General features: G+C 36.9%; 1 protein-coding gene across 1 annotated transcript in view; it reads right to left on the reverse strand.

Moving 5' to 3' along the window:
- The window catches only part of PPP4R4 (protein phosphatase 4 regulatory subunit 4), a 105,226-nt gene that overhangs the window by 20,192 nt on the left and 65,664 nt on the right, over window positions 1-19,370 (reverse strand). Inside the window, exons 10-17 of the mRNA XM_021679663.2 lie at window positions 18,843-19,012; window positions 18,389-18,508; window positions 15,144-15,221; window positions 14,217-14,300; window positions 13,437-13,619; window positions 6,366-6,471; window positions 4,761-4,908; window positions 1,511-1,655 (exon numbers count right to left, since the gene is read on the reverse strand). Of these exons, the coding sequence (XP_021535338.1) occupies window positions 1,511-1,655; window positions 4,761-4,908; window positions 6,366-6,471; window positions 13,437-13,619; window positions 14,217-14,300; window positions 15,144-15,221; window positions 18,389-18,508; window positions 18,843-19,012 (1,034 nt within the window). The remainder of the gene's footprint in view (window positions 1-1,510; window positions 1,656-4,760; window positions 4,909-6,365; window positions 6,472-13,436; window positions 13,620-14,216; window positions 14,301-15,143; window positions 15,222-18,388; window positions 18,509-18,842; window positions 19,013-19,370) is intronic.

Genomic DNA, 19,370 nt, shown 5'->3' on the forward strand with positions numbered 1-19,370 from the left:
ACAGAAATATCTGGTATAAACAAATACATGTAATATATTTTATTTATATATATATAATATTATATATAAACATATTACATACTATAATAAAAACATTACATACTATATATACATATACATTACATATTATTGTAATATATACATATACATTACATATAACATACCATATATATATAGTATGTAATATGCTTTTAGATGTAGATGCATGTCCAGACTCTGGGTATTTCTGGTTAGTTTAGTTGGCAAAAGAGGAATTCACATTTCAGTAAAACAAGAGTATACTAATTAATAGTAAGTTGTCAAATCACTTTATTAAAAAGTTCCTTGTGTGTCATGGAACACTACATCAAAAACTAATGATGTAATGTATGGTGATTAACATAACAATAAAAAAACTTTAAAAAAAAAAGTTCCTTGTGTGACATCTGGCAATGATCTCTAGAAACAAAAGGAAAAAAAAACATCAAAGGATTCTTTTTTTTTCTCATCATTGATGCTAAGTTAAAGACATTAATAAATTAATTCCTCTCATTACAAATCATGAAGTTGTTCACATTTAGATTCATAAGAGTAGCCACTTTAATTCGACTTAATCTTATAACAATATTAGTTACACGTTCAGCAAAAAGTTTTTGAAGACTGGGTGCCTGGGTGGCTCAGTTGGTTGAGCGACTGCCTTCGGCTCAGGTCATGATCCTGGAGTCCCTGGATCGAGTCCCGCATCGGGCTCCCTGCTCGGCAGGGAGTCTGCTTCTCCCTCTGACTCTCCCCCCTTTCATGTGCTCTCTCTCATTCTCTCTCTCTCAAATAAATAAATAAAATCTTTTAAAAAAAAAAAAAAAAAAAAAAGTTTTTGAAGACTATGAGGTATTTTCAGGTTTGACTTCACTAGCCCAAATTTTTACTCTTTTAGTTTCTAACATCCCCAAACAATCCATATAAGATCCCGGGCTAAAACAAAACAAACAAAAAACCCGTAAGACACGATGTTACATTACTGAAAAAGGAATGCACTCAGGGTAAGAGATCCATATTCTGGCCCCAGCTCTGCAACTTGCTAATATGATCTCAAGCAGACATTTACTATCTCTAGGCCTAGAGCTTTTGAAGCAAAAATCAAACAGATCACGAAGGCCCTTCCAGGGCTAAATTTCTATGAAGTGTGACTTCCCCATTTTACCAACAAAGTCTTCCTGGATTATAATCCCTTATAAATCAAGTCTGGTGGATGAAGCATTTGGTTGACCAGTATTTATTAAGTACCTCAAATGTCCCAAGCTCTCTCTCATGGCGCTTGTATTACTAGTAATAGAAGTTGAGCGTCTGAGTGCCCTTTGGAAGGAACTTTACCAGGTGCAGCACACATCAGCCAAGTCAGTTACTAATCCTACTCTAGCAACAATGTAAGTATTTTAACACATTGCTATCCTGTCAAGCTAAAACAGGGAAGCGAAGATTGACACTTTCTTCATGCAAGACAGGCAGACATGGTGGTAAGAGTGATACTTACTCTTTTTACAATAGCCAGAACATCCTTATCTTTTTCTTGACAGAGGAGTTTCCTCACACACATTTCTAACTGCTGAAGTAGATGCTTATCTGCAGGGATCTTCAGGGTAGATTTCACTTTGGGCAACAAGTAGCAAAGTTTCATTCTATAATAAATTAAATAGTATTTGCTTTTGAATGCGTTTAATAACTAAGAATAATAGTAACATGACATTGAAAGAAAATTCAAACTCCAGATAGCGGATAGCGTGGGAGTTTATTTATTGTGTAGCAAATGTTTATGGAGTGCCTGTGATGAGTCAAGCATGCATTATTCTGGGTGCGGAGATACAACAGTGAATGAAACCAACAAATCCTCTGCTCTCGTGGAACTTTCACCGTAGTATGGGGTAGGGAAAAAACAATACGGAAATAAGTAAAATGTCTATCAGACAGTGCTAAGTGCTGTGGAGAAAAAGAAAGCAGGGAAGGATGAGGGAGTACCAGAGGAGGGGTGTTACAATTTTAAAACGCGTGGTCATAGAGGGTTTCAGTGAAGGTTTCACTGAAAAGATATGATTTAAGCAAAGCCTTAAAGAAAATGAGGGAACAAGTAATGTGAACATCCGGAGAAGAGCATTACAGGCAGGGGCCTGCAGTAGCGCAAATGCCCTATAGGGGGAGCTTGCCTTGGCTGTCACCCCAAATTGGCCCAAACTTGCAACAGGAGGCCAGCTCGTTCAGGGCCTTGTAGGCCACGGCATGGAGCCTGGCTTTTCCTTTGAGCACCATAAGAAGCCATGGAGAATTTTGCACAGAGGAGTGAAGTGATCTGACTTAACGTGTTGGAAGGGTCATCTGACTACTGGTCTGAGAGGAGCCTGTAAATGGTCGGGGACAGAGGGAAACAACAGGGAGGCTCTAGTAGTAATTCAGGCAGAAGAGGGTGGCCACCTGAACTAGCGTGGTAGCAGTCAGGTGGCGAGAAGTGGTTGGACTCAGTATCTTTGCAAGCAGCAGGATGTGCTGAGGAACTGCAGCTGGAGTGGCAGAAAGGGGGTAAGGTTTTGACCTGAGCAGGTAGCAAGATGCAGTGGTTATTGGCTCAGATGGAGACCACTGCAGAAGGAGCAAGGGTGGGTGTGGGTGCAGAAGACGGGGATTTACTTTTGGACAGACTGAATCTGAGGTGCTTGTGGGACATGCCATGGAAATGCTCAGTGGGCAGCTAGCTCAACGTGGCTCCCGTCCAGGATGGACGTCCATGCTGGAGACATATCATCAGGAATCTTCAGCACACAGATGATATGCAAGCCATGAGACTGGATGGATCACTGGGGCCATATATGCAGTTTGAGAAGAAAAGATAAAAGCAGAGACTGTAGGCACCATCCCAGGCGATACCGCATGGATAAGGAAGCAACACGCAGACTGAAGAATGCCAGAGAGGGGAGAGGCAATCCAGGGAAGAACAGAAGAGGCAGTGCAGAAAATGCTCTGCTTCGCTAAGCTACTTCTCTACCGCTCTGCCAGGGCTGGTTTTAGAGAGGGATGCTAGGCGGTTGCTTATGTTTTGGCTGCTGTATTCGTTCATTCATCTGAGTGCTCTCCAGATACTATTTTTTTACTCCTATGCCAAACCTGAGACAACCAAGTCCCATTCCTAGAGTTTCCAGGATGCTTTGTCAGCTAAGCTTACAGTTGAGGATTCTTCATACACCATAAGATTTGCTTTTTATTCAAGCGAAAAGGCGAAAGAGGCCCTTCTCCAGAATTTTCAGCTCTGTCCATAGCAATAATGGTCTCAAACTCATTCAGAGCTCACCACGGATCCTGGGGATGCTGTCTCTAAATTAAGAGGCCCCAGTTGCCCCAAAGAGAATTTTTTTGCATTTTCCTTTGAATACCAGTAGTCTTTCCAGCCTTCATATTATCTAGACTCAGTGAATTCAAATTTTAAACATTCACTTAAGGAAAAACAGAAACAACAGGCTATGCATACTTCATTCTTCGTAATTCAAGGCCAGGTCTAGAAAACCTATATTCAACAGAAGGTACAGAAAGCCATAGTGCTGATTTATCTCTGTGAGAATCCTGGGCCCATGAGATTATAAAGATTTTAAGATTAGGTATCACACCTTTTTGGTAATCTAAATTCTTTACGTACATTATCTCAGGTATTTATCCGTCAGAACACCCTATGAATTGGGTAACTAAGGAAATCAGTGTGCAGAGAGATTATGTAACTGGCCCAAAGACACACAGCTAGTAGAGAGCTGGAAATCAGCTCAGGTGGTGTGGCTTCAGAAACCTTCCTCCTACCTGCATGATCCCACCACTCTTGCCTGTGATGGCTTTCATTCTATCTACACATCTCTATTCAGTTGGGCAAACACTTTGGTATCCAAAAGCTAATTAGTATATGGTGTTGCCGGACCCATTTGTTGGGCTGGCAGCTGCCCAGGCGGAAGAGTGGAAACCAAGACAAATTGCTATGCAATGATCTCTTACCCCCCAAAATAACCAATCTTCATGGAGCAATGTTCAATTAATCTTCATTTCGTTTTTGAATTGGCAGGTTGCTTTCTCTTAGGGCCAGTGCTATGCTTTTAAGTCATACTGACCTGGGTAAAGATGATTTCATTTCCTTTCAAATAATTTTTGTCAACTGCTTGGTAAGTGATAGTTCATCACACTGGGAGCTGTTTTTCTAGAGTCACAACTTTAATTTGCAAAATGTTAACAACGTAGTTAGATTCATTAGTGATTTAGCACAGATAAGATGCACAAAATACTGAAGCCAGTGCAGTGGCATTTTCTGTATTTTCTTACACTGAAAATATAAAACAAAAGCCAATCTCTTGATTGCCCCTAAAAATGGACAGAACTTCGCCAAGCCAACTTTGAGTTATTTTTTCTTTAGTCTTAGAAGATCCATAAATTAAGAATATCTACTCAACCTTCTCCTGATGTCAATGTGTGTATCCAAGTGTCAGGAGAAGCCTGCCAGTCTGGCTTTGACTACTGCCCTCTCGACCCATTAAACAAAAGACCTGGGACAGTTAAAAAAAGATTATGCTTCCAAGTCCTATTGAGGCTCATTAACTAGGACTACTAGGAATTTCAAAGTAAGTATAAATTATTTACTTGTCTTTTTAAACTGACTATGAAAAAGATTTTGCATGTTCATTATATTAGATAAGTAGATATATTATAGAAGATAAATTTAAAAGTACAATTTTTTCAAGTATTATCTTGGATTGGTACCATACCTCACATTTGCCACAGGATCATGTGTCAGTTCAATAGCAGGTAGAAAGAAATATTTACAGAAAAATGATTTGGAAAAGATCTCTATAATAAATTCACAGGTATCCAAAAATCGAAGTCTATTCCAATAACTTTTTCCTTGGCCCAGTTCTAGAAACAACAATAACAAAAAAGAGAAGTTTAATTTTTCCTACACGAAATTATATGTGACAAAATCAAACACACAAAATCCATGACAGGTTTCTTTGTATCCACAATTGTTTAGCAAATACAAGAGGTAAGAGAAAAAAATCATATTATACACTCCAGATTTGTAGACTTCCAAAATAATGACATCTCAAAAACCAGAAAAAAAATGTAATTTTTAAGTACTGAATATATAAACTATTTTTGATCACCCATTATGTGCTGAGTACTTTAAACGTATTATCACATTTAATCCTGAAAAGCAATCCAATGGAATAAGCATAGATTTATCCTCCTGAGAGGAGATTCAGAGGTTAAAGTCACAGAGCTGGCTGGTGCAGAGTTGGAATTCAACTACAAGTTTGTATAATTTCAAAATTTGAAGTTATATTTGATCAATCAAATTAACTGTTTTCTTTGTCTCATTTTCATAAGAATGCTCTAAAGTGGTTTAAGTCATATGTAAACACTGTATTACTGGCAAGAATCAGGTTAACATTTAAAGGATTTTTTTCTCCCTAATTACACAAATGTTCAAAAGCAAAATTCTTAATATTTAAATCCAAACAGAATCTCGTTACAAAATAAAACTGATTCTAAATGTGTGGTCCTATCACTGAAAAATGAAAATTAAATTAGAGTAAAAAAGAGAAAGATTAAAGTATACCAAGCATAATTTTTCTTAAATAGAATTTTATATACTCTAATTTTTTGAAAAGTGGTGATCCATACTTAAAATGGTAAACTCCAGTAACTAGAAAATCCCATTACCTACCTATGCTGGAAAACAGAGTTTAATAAAAACATTAAGACATTATGGTCAAAGCAAGTATACAGTAATTAAAAAGGATATATAAGTGTGTGCCACTATTTCTAGAATTAACACTCCAACTAAAGGTTTTTATCTTGATTTTAGCCCTTAGTAAATTAAAATAAATTTGCATTTGTTAATTGACTTAATTTTTTTAAGACATTATGAACCACCTAGGCTTACCATTCATATTTATGTGTACTATCAACTCTACTCAAGGAAACAAACCAAAAACCCCCTCATTCTGTTAATATTTAAAATAAAAACATAAAATAAATGACTACATTCATGGATATTCTACTCACATTTTAGTTCCAAATGCTATTTCATCAGGGTAGAAACTAGACTTTCAACATAAATTTAATTTCTCAAGTATAGAAACTCACTAAAGGAGGCCCAGACCAATTATTACTTCCATTCATCACAGACTGATCCTGTCATATAGATCTCTAAAACCAAAAAAAATTAACCTACAAAACTCAAAGACAAACACACTCCAGATATTTACCAATATCAGCTTAACCATTCATGGCAAAATTGATAAAGTCAGTCAGAGCTAACTAAGGCCAGTTTACTTTGTTTTTCAAAATGAGAAGCAATGATTACTTACGTTCAATTAATTTTTGAATGACCTCATGTCTCTGTTCTTGTTTACGATTATAACGCAGAAAAATGCATAGAGTTCGTGAAGCTGCCTTTTGAACAGGCAAGACATTCTTAAAGAAATAGGTAAGAAAGACAATTAAATCAATCTAATAGCATAATTTTGCTCCACAAATCAATTTTCAGTTTTGGCTAAAAGCAAGAGCAATGTTGTCTGCCTCTCAGATCACTGTGTTAGTGTCTTCATAATTTAATGTTAATATCACTCAGGCAAATCAACCTAAGTATCACATTACAAAGTTAATGTAGTTTGGCACGGTCATTTTCAAACCATCCCGATCTGATTTATATTTGACCATCCTTTCTCTGCCACTTCAGCTTAAGTGACATTCTCCCCCAATACCTCTCAGCCACCCATTCTCTTAGCCATTCCCTGGACAAATATTTGCAAGAACATGCCCTGTGTCAGATACATCACCAAAAATGTGCCACTTCTAAAATAGAAACCTAGAGATCCCATGATCAGGTATACTTTTCAATCTTTCTGGTTTGCTTCTGCCTCTTCTGCCTCAGTGTCATTCATTGAGATCCCTGGTCCATACCACAGATAAAACTTAGAATCCAAGGGACACCATGTCAGTAACTCTTACTATAAGTGTTCTATATACTCCTTTGTCTTCTGAATTTCTGTCACACCACTGGGCACAATTAATTAATTTTAAATGAATTCAATCATCTATCTTTCCTGGGTTTGGGTTCAGAATACATATTAGAGAAAAATCTCTCCAGATATATTGTGTCCAGTATAAAATTCATGTTCACCATCTTGGCTTACATAAAAATACTATAATATTTAATTCTTTAAGATTCAGAGTATTATAGTGCTATTATAGGATCCTTGAAATTCAAGTAAAATAAAACTTTACATTGCTGGGAGTGTGTTGCCTGCTACCTCCTCCCGTGTTTTATACAAGCTATTTCTCACTATTGAGTATTATTCTGTGCATTTTTAATGTGTTAAATGTAAAAGGAGAATATTCACTATGAATTAGAACAGAAAGTTTAAGAAATGTGCATAAACAGAAGCATCACAGGAATTTTAAAAAATGAATTTTAGATAAATGAACTAAATAAAAACATGTTACTCTTTTCTTTCATTTTGTGTATTCTAACAGAATTTCAAACGCATAAATACTAGTCATATGAAAATATGTATATTTTGGTTTTTGGTGCTATTGTAATGGAATCGATTCTCTAATTTCTCTTTCTACAGTTGCATTGCTAGTGTATAAAAAAGCGACTGATTTCTGTGCACTGATTTTTTTTTAAAGGTTTTATTTTATTTATTTGAGAGAGAGTGAGAGTGAGAGAGAGAGCACAAGAGGGGCTAGGGTCAGAGGGAGAAGCAGACTCCCTGCCGAGCAAGGAGCCTGATGCGGGACTTGATTCCGGGACTCCCGGATCATGACCTGAGCCGAAGGCAGTCGCTTAACCAACTGAGCCACCCAGGCGCCCTTTGTGCATTGATTTTGTATCCTGCCACATTACTGAAATTGCTGTATGAGTTCTAGTAATTGGGGGTGGAATCTTTTGGGTTTTCCACATAAGGTATCATGTCATCTGCAGAGAAAGAGTTTGACTTCTTCTTTGCCAATTTGAATACCTTTTATTTCTTTTTGTTGTCTGATTGCTGTTGTTAGGACTTCTAGTACTATGTTGAACAATAGTGGCGGGAGTGGGCATCCTTGACATGTTCCTGATCTTAAGGGAAAGGCTCTCATCTTTTCCCCATTGAGGATGATATTCGCTGTGAGTTTTTCATAGATGGATTTTATGAACTTGAGGAATGTTCCCTCTATCCCTATACTCTGAAGAGTTTTAATCAGGAAAGGAAGATACCTCGGAATAAACCTAACCAAAGAGGTAAAGGATCTATACTCTAGGAACTACAAAACACTCATGAAAGAAATTGAAGAAGACACCAAAAGATGGAAAAACATTCCATGCTCATGGATCAGAAGAATAAACATTGTTAAAATGTCTATGCTACCCAGAGCAATCTATACCTTCAATGCCATCCCGATCAAAATTCCAATGACATTTTTCAAAGTGCTGGAACAAACAATCCTAAAATTTGTATGGAATCAGAAAAGACCCCGAATCGCCAAGGAAATGTTGAAAAAGAAAAACAAAGCTGGGGGCATCATGTTGTCTGATTTCAAGCTATAATACAAGGTAGTGATCACCAAGACAGCATGGTACTGGCACAAAAACAGACATACAGACCAATGGAACAGAACAGAGAACCCAGACATGGACCCTCAACTCTATGATCAAATAATCTTCAACAAAGCAGGAAAAAATATGCAATGGAAAAAAGACAGTCTCGTCAATAAATGGTGCTGGGAAAACTGGACAGCTATATGCAGAAGAATGAAACTCGACCATTTTCTAACACCATACACAAAGATAAACTCAAAATGGATGAAAGACGTCAATGTGTGACAGGAATCCATCAAAATCCTAGTGGAGAACATAGGCAGTAACCTCTTCGACATCGGCCACAGCAACTTCTTTCAAGATACATCTCCAAAGGCTAGCGAAGCAAAAGCAAAAATAAACTTTTGGGACTTCGTCAAGATAAAAAGCTTCTGCACAGTAAAGGAAACAGTCAAGAAAACAAAGAGGCAACCCACAGAATGGGAGAAGATATTTGCAAATGACACTACAGACAAAGCGCGATTTCCAAGATCTATAAAGAACTTCTCAAACTCAACACCCAAAAAACAAATAATCAAGTCGAAAAATGGGCAGAAGACATGAACAGACACTTCTCCAAAGAAGACGTACGAATGGCTAACAGACACATGAAAAAATGTTCATCATCATTAGCCTTCAGGGAAATCCAAATCAAAACCACATTGAGATATTACCTTACACCAGTTAGAATGGCAAAAATTGACAAGGCAAGAAACAACAAATGTTGGAGAGGTTGTGGAGAAAGGGGAGCCCTCTTCCACTGTTGGTGGGAATGCAAATTGGTACAGCCACTTTGGAAAACAGTGTGGAGACTCCTCAAGAAATTAAAAATAGAGCTACCCTATGACCCAGCAATTGCACTACTGGGTATTTACCCCAAAGACATAGATGTAGCAAAAAGAAGGGCCACATACACCCCAATGTTCATAGCAGCAATGTCTGCAATAGCCAAACTGTGGAAAGAGCCAAGATGCCCTTCAACAGATGAGTGGATAAAGAAGATGTGGTCCATATATACAATGGAATACTACTCAGCCATCAGAAAGGATAAATACCCAACTTTTAACGTCAACATGGATGGGACTGGAGGAGATTACGCTAAGTGAAAGAAGTCAAGCAGAGAAAGTCAATTATCATATGGTTTCACTTATTTGTGGAGCATAAGGAATAGCATGGAGGACATTAGGAGAAGGAAAGGAAAAAGGAAGGGGGGGAATCGGAGGGAGAGACGAACCATGAGAGACTATGGACTCCGAGAAACAAACTGAGGGTTTTAGAGGGGAGGAAGGTGGAGGGATGGGTTAGCCCGGTGATGGGTATTAAGGAGGGCACGTACTGCATGGAGCACTGGGTGTTATACGAAAACAATGAATCATGGATCACTACATCAAAAACTAATGATGCATTGTATGGTGACTAACATAACATAATAAAACAAAATAAAAATTTAAAAAATATGTATATTTTGTACCTCACAGTATAACATAAGTTATCTTTTGGGCCAGAAATCAGAGATAAATGTAATCATATCAAAAACACGTAGAGCCAGCCTGAATCAGTTGTGACAATTGGAGCACACCAATAATGATCACAGTTGATTAAAACAATATTTAATATTAGAGAATGAGCCTGAAAGAGAGAACAAAACCAAAACAAAACTCAGTTGTCACCATTGGAAGTGGTTCCTACACCAACTCCTAGCTCTGAAAATTGATCATAGGAGGAAAAAACTAAAGATTACCTGAGGAAATATATTTCAGCATAATCAGATTAGCCACATGGATGAAGTAAAGCATCTCTTCATAGAAGAATGCCATGAAAAATGCAGAAGTGATAGAATTTTTAAAAATCACTCCTCTGCAAGTTCTAATATAAACAGATTCAGGAAGGATCATCAGTGGATGCTAAACCTAATGGGTATAAGGTTGATGAAAAACTGGTGTTCAGAGTGTTCAAAGTGTCAGCTTCCGATTACAGTGCACCTTGCAAGGGAGAAAACATAATTTTGCAGTGGGCTGATACAATGGTCACCACTGGAGAACCACTCTGAGCTCACTTACAGAGGAACACGTGTCCAGAGATGATGCGACATAAAGTACAAAGCAGCATCTGTGAAGTATTCTTGCCAAAAATGTTTAACCTAAAACTCAGCAAGTCTTTAGATCTAATTTTCCATTTACAAGAAATACTGAGAATAGGTGAACAAGCTAACACCGTGAAACAGCAATCTGACAAATTCAGAATTGGAATATTCTACAGGATGATGAAGTCTCTTCCACAATTCAATGTCATGAAAAAGTGGGAAAAGGGAGAAAGGGAGTCTGTTCTGAATTAAAAGACAATTAAGAGTTGTAACAGTCAAAGGCAATAGCCAAAGGATCTTAATTGGATCCTATATGGAATAAAACAACTATAAAATATGTTTGGGGAACACAATGTGAACTACATGGATATGAAATGGTATTGAAGAATAACTGTCCATTTTGCAAAATGTAATGATTATACTGTGATTATATAGGAGAATGTCTTTTTTTAGAGATGAACATTGAAATGTTTATAGAGATAAAATACAATGACATGTATAATTTAAAATTCCTCAGCACAATGAAATAGAAAAAGCGAATAATGGCAAAATGTTAACAATTGTTCGGTCTCGCTGGGTTCTACATGAAGGTTCATCGCAGTATTTTCTTCCCCTCTCTGTATCTTTAAAATTTTTTCACAACAAAAGAAAAAAAAGTTAATGTCATTCCTCAAAATCTTCTAAAGATTTTCCTTGTTTCAGAGAATACAAGCTAGATTCCACATCAAGGACCAGGCACCCCCCTACCTCATCTCTCCACCACCTGCCACCCTAGCTTCCTTGGTTCCTCACGCAACCACACTTTCTTTGCTCTTCTCGCTTGTCCTTCATCCACCTGGTAACTCCTTTACTTTGTTCAAGCCTCTTCATGAAGCATACTTGATCAGAAAGGATGTTTACCTGACCGCTATCTCCACAATAGCATCCTACTACCTTCTGTCATGTTCCTCATCCTCTACCCTGCTTTACTGTGCTTCACTGTACTTTTCACCCCTGACATACTCTAGATGTATGTTGCTTTACCGCCGGTCTCCAGTAGAATTTCAGGTTCTGTGATAATACACCCTTTGTCTCTTTTGTTCATTGTTGTATCCTGGTACCCAAAATATAGTAGTGCTTGGCACATAGTAAGCACTCAATAAATTTTGCTGAATGAATGAATTATGACCATTAGGTGTGGAATTAAAAATATAAATCTTTCTTTTCTCCAGAACATCCTCTTTGATCACGGAAAATGTGCTATAATAATCATGTACCTCCTTTTAACTGTGGAATTACTGCCTTGTAAAAGAAAATAGTAAAACAATCTTAGGCTTACAGGTACTTTGTTTGCACTCTATGTTGTAAATCATTTCTCTTTCTTGGTAAGAGAAGTTAAAATATGGAATAATTATATATTCTTAAGCTCTGTAAACACAGCATGCCTACTAACTCATCACGCTGAGATAAACAATTAAGATCAAACCACAGCACTTACCGGCATCTGTAAACATATCACTCATCCTGTTGTGTTATGTATCCTGATACCACCACCCTTTAGAACACAAGCTCTGTTAAGAGAAGGAGTCTGTCCGTCTTATCCACTCCTGTATCCCTCCCTCCTCAAACAGTACCTGACACATAGCAGGTGCTCAAATAGGTAATTTCTGAATAAAATAATTCATTAATTCTGCTCAATTTTATGTAAATTTCCTATGTGGCACACTCATGCACTGTCCTCTGATAAGGGAGTCACTGATGTCATTTCTTAAGACTATTACAGCTATAATGTAACCTTCATGCTCTAGGCTTTGCTTTGATGAATGCAATTAACCTGCAGAGTGTCAGTTCATGAAATGTATGCCTGTTTTCTTAAGTTGTAAATGACACCAATAACGTTATTTTTTTTCTTTTTAATCTTTGAAGCTAAACCTGATTTTGGTTTTCTGAAATGGCTACAAGATCTCATTATCTCCCTTTTATTGAGAACAATGACACTATTAAGCACTTTTTCAACAGTTTCTAAAACGTACATGTTATATGGAACTTTTTCATACTTCCAAAATGGTAGGAAGACATCATATGAAATGTACAGTGAACTGTAGGCTAAATAAACCTCTGAAATTTTTGTGAAAAAGGTAGACAACTTACTCTCTGGGGGATGTGAGTACAAAACTTTTCCTCTTTTTTTTTTTTTTTTCTGCTTTTGACTCTAATTTTAAGGTTATCCATAGTAGGCCATCATGTTTTTAATATAAGCTTTATCTGTTACACAGCCACTTTTTAGAGGTACTTTAAAAGAAAAAGCAACGCCACTAAGACTTACGGGATGTCTGGCAACATGGCATAGTTGAGGTCGGCTCTGAGGCCACAACACATAAAAGGTGGATATCAGAGCAAGAGGGACTTAGCAGTCGAGATCACAGACTCCGGCCAACCTGCCTTTTGAGAAGAACTATATCAAGTTTGAAGTGAATCTGTTTACACTCTCCTTGGCAACATATGGAAAAAGGGTAAGTAAAGGTACCACCTGTTCATTCTTCAACCCAGCTATGTAGACAATGTTAAAAAATAAGCATTACTAAAGAAGCACGGGGAAATCTGAGTTTCCCCCTCGGGGATCTGGGAGGATAACATCTTTCCAGGGCAAAATGGAATAAACAGAGTTTGTTGTACTATTTTGAGAATGGGGAGAATTTGGTAACCCCAAAATCAAGTGTGAGTTCAAAAGATTTAGATAAAAGGTACTGGGCTCACATTTGTCATCATGATGGTGAACATTCTTTGTAAGAAACGATAATAAATCTGATCACTTGATATGATATGCGGCAGACAGGCATATTTCTGTAGTAGCTTCTCATGAGTTCTCCATTTCAAGGAGGCTGCTGCTCGCTGCTCAGCAGCTGTGAGGGCTGGGATCAAGTCAGGCAGAGATGATAACTGAAAAAAAGCACATCAGAAGATTGATGATAATAAATCAACTGCAGCATTCAGTCAAACTATTCAGTCTTACGATACATTGGGGAGAGGAATATTCTCACTCACTTCAGAACCTAGGAGGATCTTAGTTGTCATAGGGAGATAATTATCTGGCAAAATCAAACACGTTTCAAAAAGATCCATAAGTAAAATTTACGGTCACTGAAAACAAAATTTTGAAATAGAGAATGGGACTCAATCCTTCTAACTAAAGTAAAATTTCTTATACTTCGCTGTTGGAAAATTTTGACCTTCTACATTCCTACTCTTCTGTCCTCACCAGATGCTATTCTTAGAATAATAATTAATGCTAATAAAAACTGGAAATATGAATGTAAACTCCAAGGACAATAAATAAGAATCATGGTAATGGAATAATTGTAGGGAAAATTCAGGCTGTTGAAGCTCCAAGAGACATTTACTAAGCTACCTGCTATTATGGGGCAAGCACTACTTTAAATGTTTTCCACACATTCTCTCATTGATTCCCCACAACAACTCTATAGAGAAAGATCAAATTTAAAACATTCAGGAACTTCTTTGATACATGGGATTTACCTTATTTTCTTGAATACTGCTTTCTCCACCAGTAGACATAAGTTCAAGGATTTCTGGAAGATGATCTATAAGAGCATCCAGTACCTTTCAATAGAGATATCAATTACTGTTATGGCAACTACTGTTTTTCTAATCTTAGGTTAGCCTCATATGTCAATTTCTGTGCAGAAATAGTATTATTTACCAAACAACATTTAGGGAGTTTCTATTTTCTTACATTGCCATCTTCTTGCTGGAACATTTTAGAAAAATAATCAACTGCCTTGATCAAAACTACCTTTGAAAAGAGATTAGTATACCTGCCCCTTGATATTGTTCAAATAGTCTAGATCTAAGACAGCTACTTCCATACAACCAATATGCCAAAAAACTGCCTCTCAACTTTTAAAAAGCAACTGAAGTAAGATAACACCCTCAGCAATGTGTAACTATTGATGAGTTGAGCTAGCAGTCATTTGGGTGAACAGGATATACTAAATGCAGCATCAAAATAAAGTATTTCAGTTTTCCCAAATATATTCCCTAAACAATGCTGAGAGGGAAAAAAAAAAGATGTAAAATGTGATATAAAATAGGATTGCAATTAAGTAAAATAAAAACTTTTTCATAGCAAAAAAAAAGAAAAACTTAAAAATATAACAAAACAGAAACAGTAATTGGAACTAAAGGTATCCTTTTGTTTGTCTACTTTTTGGCGTGTCCTAAATTCTTCATAAACAAATATACATATATATTTTAAAACTGAGTATTTTTTTAACGATCTCAATTTCCAGTCTATGATACAACTGCACCTTGTCTTGACGCTTTTGGGGCTAGTCAGCTGAAAGAATTCATGCAATTCCTAAGAAGTGCGGGGGAAGAGGGGAAGGGCATTGATAATATTCAGACTTAACATGAAGTAAAAACCAAAGAGTAAGAAGATATTACCTCCAGTGATTCATCTTGTAATAATGTTATTAATTCTTTATGTATTAAATATACTCCAGAATTCAGAAGTTTAGATACCTGAAATGCAACAATAAAGTCTCTCAGATTTAAAACTACTAGACTTTTAAAGGTTATAATAATATTTTACAAAACACATCCCTGTTAGATCCTTCTTCTAAAATGAAACTAGGTTAAAACATAAATGTAAAAATTAGATTTCTAAAAAATTAATTGCATAGAAAACCAGCTTTTTAGCCTGCTTTGTAACACTCTGGAGTGTGGACACATGAGGGTGGGAATGTCAGTGCTCACATGGGCGTAGAAAGTACAGGATGGATTTATCAGTCATAATTTTCATGTCCCAAGCAGTAAGTCCATGGACACCTCTAGCTCATATTTTAAAGTCTTACAGCAGTCAACAGGGTCTGACAGGACATATGAGCATTCATCCTGCTTCAGCGCCTCCCGAAGGGGGTAAGTACTACAGAAGGTCAGTGTGACACAGGGATAGAGGGGACTCCTAAGCAAGCAAGACACCAAAGATTTTTCCCATCAAAGACTTTAATCAGCACAAGAGGAGCTGGAAGGGTCTAATCTAGCTCCCCTGTGAACAGTCTTCTTTCTTCCTCCAGGCAAACTCAGAACCCACAATGGTAAATTCACCAGTTTCTACTTCATCTTTTTTTTTTTTTCTTTTTCTTTTTTGGGCTTGGTGTTTTGTTTGTTTGTTTGTTTGTTTTTACATATTGGGCTTCTGGGTAAGATTTTATTTGCGGGGGAGGGAAGCTTCCTGGATAAAGAAAATGTTCTAAAAAACTTTCTCTACAGGGCTGTTTCTGACTTGTTCAAAATATTTTCAAAATAATATGTTTCTGAAAAACATGAATAAAGTTAGGACATGGTAAAATAACTATCAGAATTTAACAACAGCACTGTGAGAAAAACTTAAATCCACCAATGGATTCTCACTACTCAAAAGGATAAACCTAGACTAACAATCTATTTTATGGAGTATCAGTAACAGCCTACCTACATGGTATGATTGAGAGAACAGGGCAACTAGCCACCAAAGAGCTAGATCAATGATCCGAACTCACTCCTACCAGTGAAGTATTTTTATGGACACATTTCAGATGTTTATTTATAGGGTGTTAACATATTGTGTCCACTATAAAACACATAAAAAATGAAATATTAAAGGGATGAGATAAAAATGAACATAAGTAAAAACTCTAATATTATATAAATATTGCGTTCTCAGATACTAACCTCATGAAACCATCTCTGGAGACCATTCATCTAACAGGCACGCACAGTAACCAAGACTACGTGCCCACTTAATGCACAGTGGAGACAGAGTTCACTCAGCTAGCAGTGCCCTCTGTTCTTTCCCCTCCTCCAAAAGAATATTTCTACCACTATATTTACAAAGATGACTTAATTTTGCAACACTGGAATTATTTTAATTATTTATACCATTTAAAGGAAATATTTCCTAGATTTTGCACAGTGAACATTTCATTCATACCAGAAAAACTGTTAATGAAAAGAAGCAGAGACTTTCAGCCAACAGCCAAGAGTCTTAAGCAACATAATAATGATGTTATAGGTACCTTGGGCACTTTGAGCTGATCTAACAATGCTCTGCTATGGAATACAGTGCAAGGAAGGGGCTGAAACCGTCTCACTGAGACTAAGAATATTTAGATACCTCTTATAAAGAAAGGAAATATTTTATTATGCCACTTATAAAGAGATGTTTACGTTTTTTTTTTTTTTTTTAAGATTTTATTTATTTATTTGAGAGAGAGAATGAGATACAGAGAGCATGAGAGGGGGGAGGGTCAGAGGGAGAAGCAGACTCCCTGCTGAGCAGGGAGCCCGATGCGGGACTCGATCCCGGGACTCCAGGATCGTGACCTGAGCCGAAGGCAGTCGCTTAACCAACTGAGCCACCCAGGCGCCCAAGAGATGTGTACGTTTTGAAGTTGCTAAGTTATAGTTCATACATCTTTACTGCAACTACAGCATACATGTGCTTACTGGGAACTTCTAAGACATACCCAAATTTCAACCTCAAGTGTTAAACAGTTAATAACATTCATCATAAAAGTTTAAATTCAGGGGCGCCTGGGTGGTTCAGTTCTTAAGCGTCTGCCTTCAGCTCAGGTCATGATCCCAGGATCCTGGGATGGAGCCCCGCATTGGGCTCCAGCCCCGCATCAGGCTCCCTGCTCGACGGGAAACCTGCTTCTCCCTCTCCCGCTCCTCCTGCTTGTGTTCCTGCTCTCGCTATCTCTCTCTCTGTCAAATAAATAAATAAAATCTTAAAAAAAAAAAAAAAGTTTAAATTCACTTTTGCTCTTACATTACAGAGAGTTGCTGTAATAGCTGAACGTAACAGCTATGTTCATGAAACATGATCCATTTGCAGTAAAAACAATAAATGTAGGGAGCCTGGATGGCTCAGTCAGTTAAGCATCTGCCTACGGGTCACATCATGATCCCAGGGTCCTGGGATTGAGCTCCCCTGCTCAGTGGGGAGTCGGCTTCTCCCTCTCCCCCTACCCCTCCCCCTGCTCATGCTCTCTCGGCTCTCTCTCTCAAATAAATAAATAAAACCTTTAAAAAACAATAAATTTAGGGCGCCTGGGTGGCTCAGTTGGTTAAGCGACTGCCTTCGGCTCAGGTCATGATCCTGGAGTCCCGGGATCGAGTCCCGCATCGGGCTCCTTGCTCAGCGAGGAGTCTGCTTCTCCCTCTGACCCTCCCCACCTCATGCTTTCTCTCTCTCTCAAATAAATAAATAAAATCTTAAAAAAAAAAAAAAAAACAATAAATTTAAATAATCTCTCTCAATTTTCCATTTATTCTCAAGTTCTTGAGTTTAGACACAAAGTTAAATATAAATATTGTAAAGCCTATAAAAACTGATTTTACTTCCAAAGTTGCAATACCCATATTCACACCACAATGTCTGGCTTAAAGTAAGCACTTAGTACATGAATGGATTAATAAATGATTAATGATTATAATGTGCTTATGTGAATGAATTCTATAAACATACTAAGAGAATTATGGGAATTTTAAAATAACATTTAGGACCACAATATGAAAGACATATGGAGCCTGTATCTTGTAATAAACCTTTATAAACAGAAGTGTACACAATATCAAAAAATCATCTAGTGTACATAGGTAGAATTAACAACCAATGTAAAGTCATTTCACTTCTTCAGACTTACTTCATAAAAGCAAATAGCAATAGTATATCTGACTGGTACTTCAGGGTCATGACAAAGGCAGAAGAATGTAGAATAGAGTTCCATGTGGAAGTTTTTAGGATCAACAAACACAATCATGGCCTGGTGGAGGTGGAAGGGAGAAGATGAGCGGGAAGGAGAGAAAAACATGCATCAGTACCTAATATTACAACCACTTCATTTATATTGAAATCATGTCCTTTGAACAATAATTTAGATACAGATCATATTTGGAAGATCCAAATGCATGCATATAGTTCTAATTTATACATAAAGATAAATATAAACTACACCAATATTACTTAGGACCTACTGCATATACCAGACATAAGGCTAAGCAGGTGTCAAATATGGCCATATTTTTTAATGCTATCTATTCATATATTTTAAAGTTATAATCAAAATGTTTAGTCAGTACAAATACACAATTTATTACCGGGAAGTTATAAGCACAGTTCTTCCGGACAGAAATATATTTCTTCTCCTGCTCTAGGATTTGGGGTGGAATCTGATTTTCATTGTGTCCATTTTCTTGTTGCAAACCCAATGTACAGAGTTTCTTATAAAACTCCAAAAATCTCAAGTGTTGATCTGGAGTAAAAATTCCTAAAACAAATGTAAAACCTTTGTTCAACATTTCAATTGAAAACAAAAATAAAGAGAGAAAAGCAAAGTACAATACATACATAATTGGAGCAAAATAGTCAAATAAATGGCTAAAGATCATAAATAAAAACAACAGAGGAAAGGGTCCCTATCATGAAGAACTCCCAACAGGTCAATTGTTTCACCTTATGTTAATCTTAATAATATTTTAATTTTAATTTTGATAGTATAACCTACACAATGCAGGAATTACAACTGCATTAATTTCTACAGCATACATCATACCACAGACCAACAAGTCACTACAATAATAATACATCAGGGCCATTACTGCTATTTACTTATCATAAATATTCTA

This window comes from Neomonachus schauinslandi, chromosome 9 (genome assembly GCF_002201575.2).
Source record: "Neomonachus schauinslandi chromosome 9, ASM220157v2, whole genome shotgun sequence".
In the NCBI taxonomy this organism is placed as follows: Eukaryota; Metazoa; Chordata; class Mammalia; order Carnivora; family Phocidae; genus Neomonachus; species Neomonachus schauinslandi.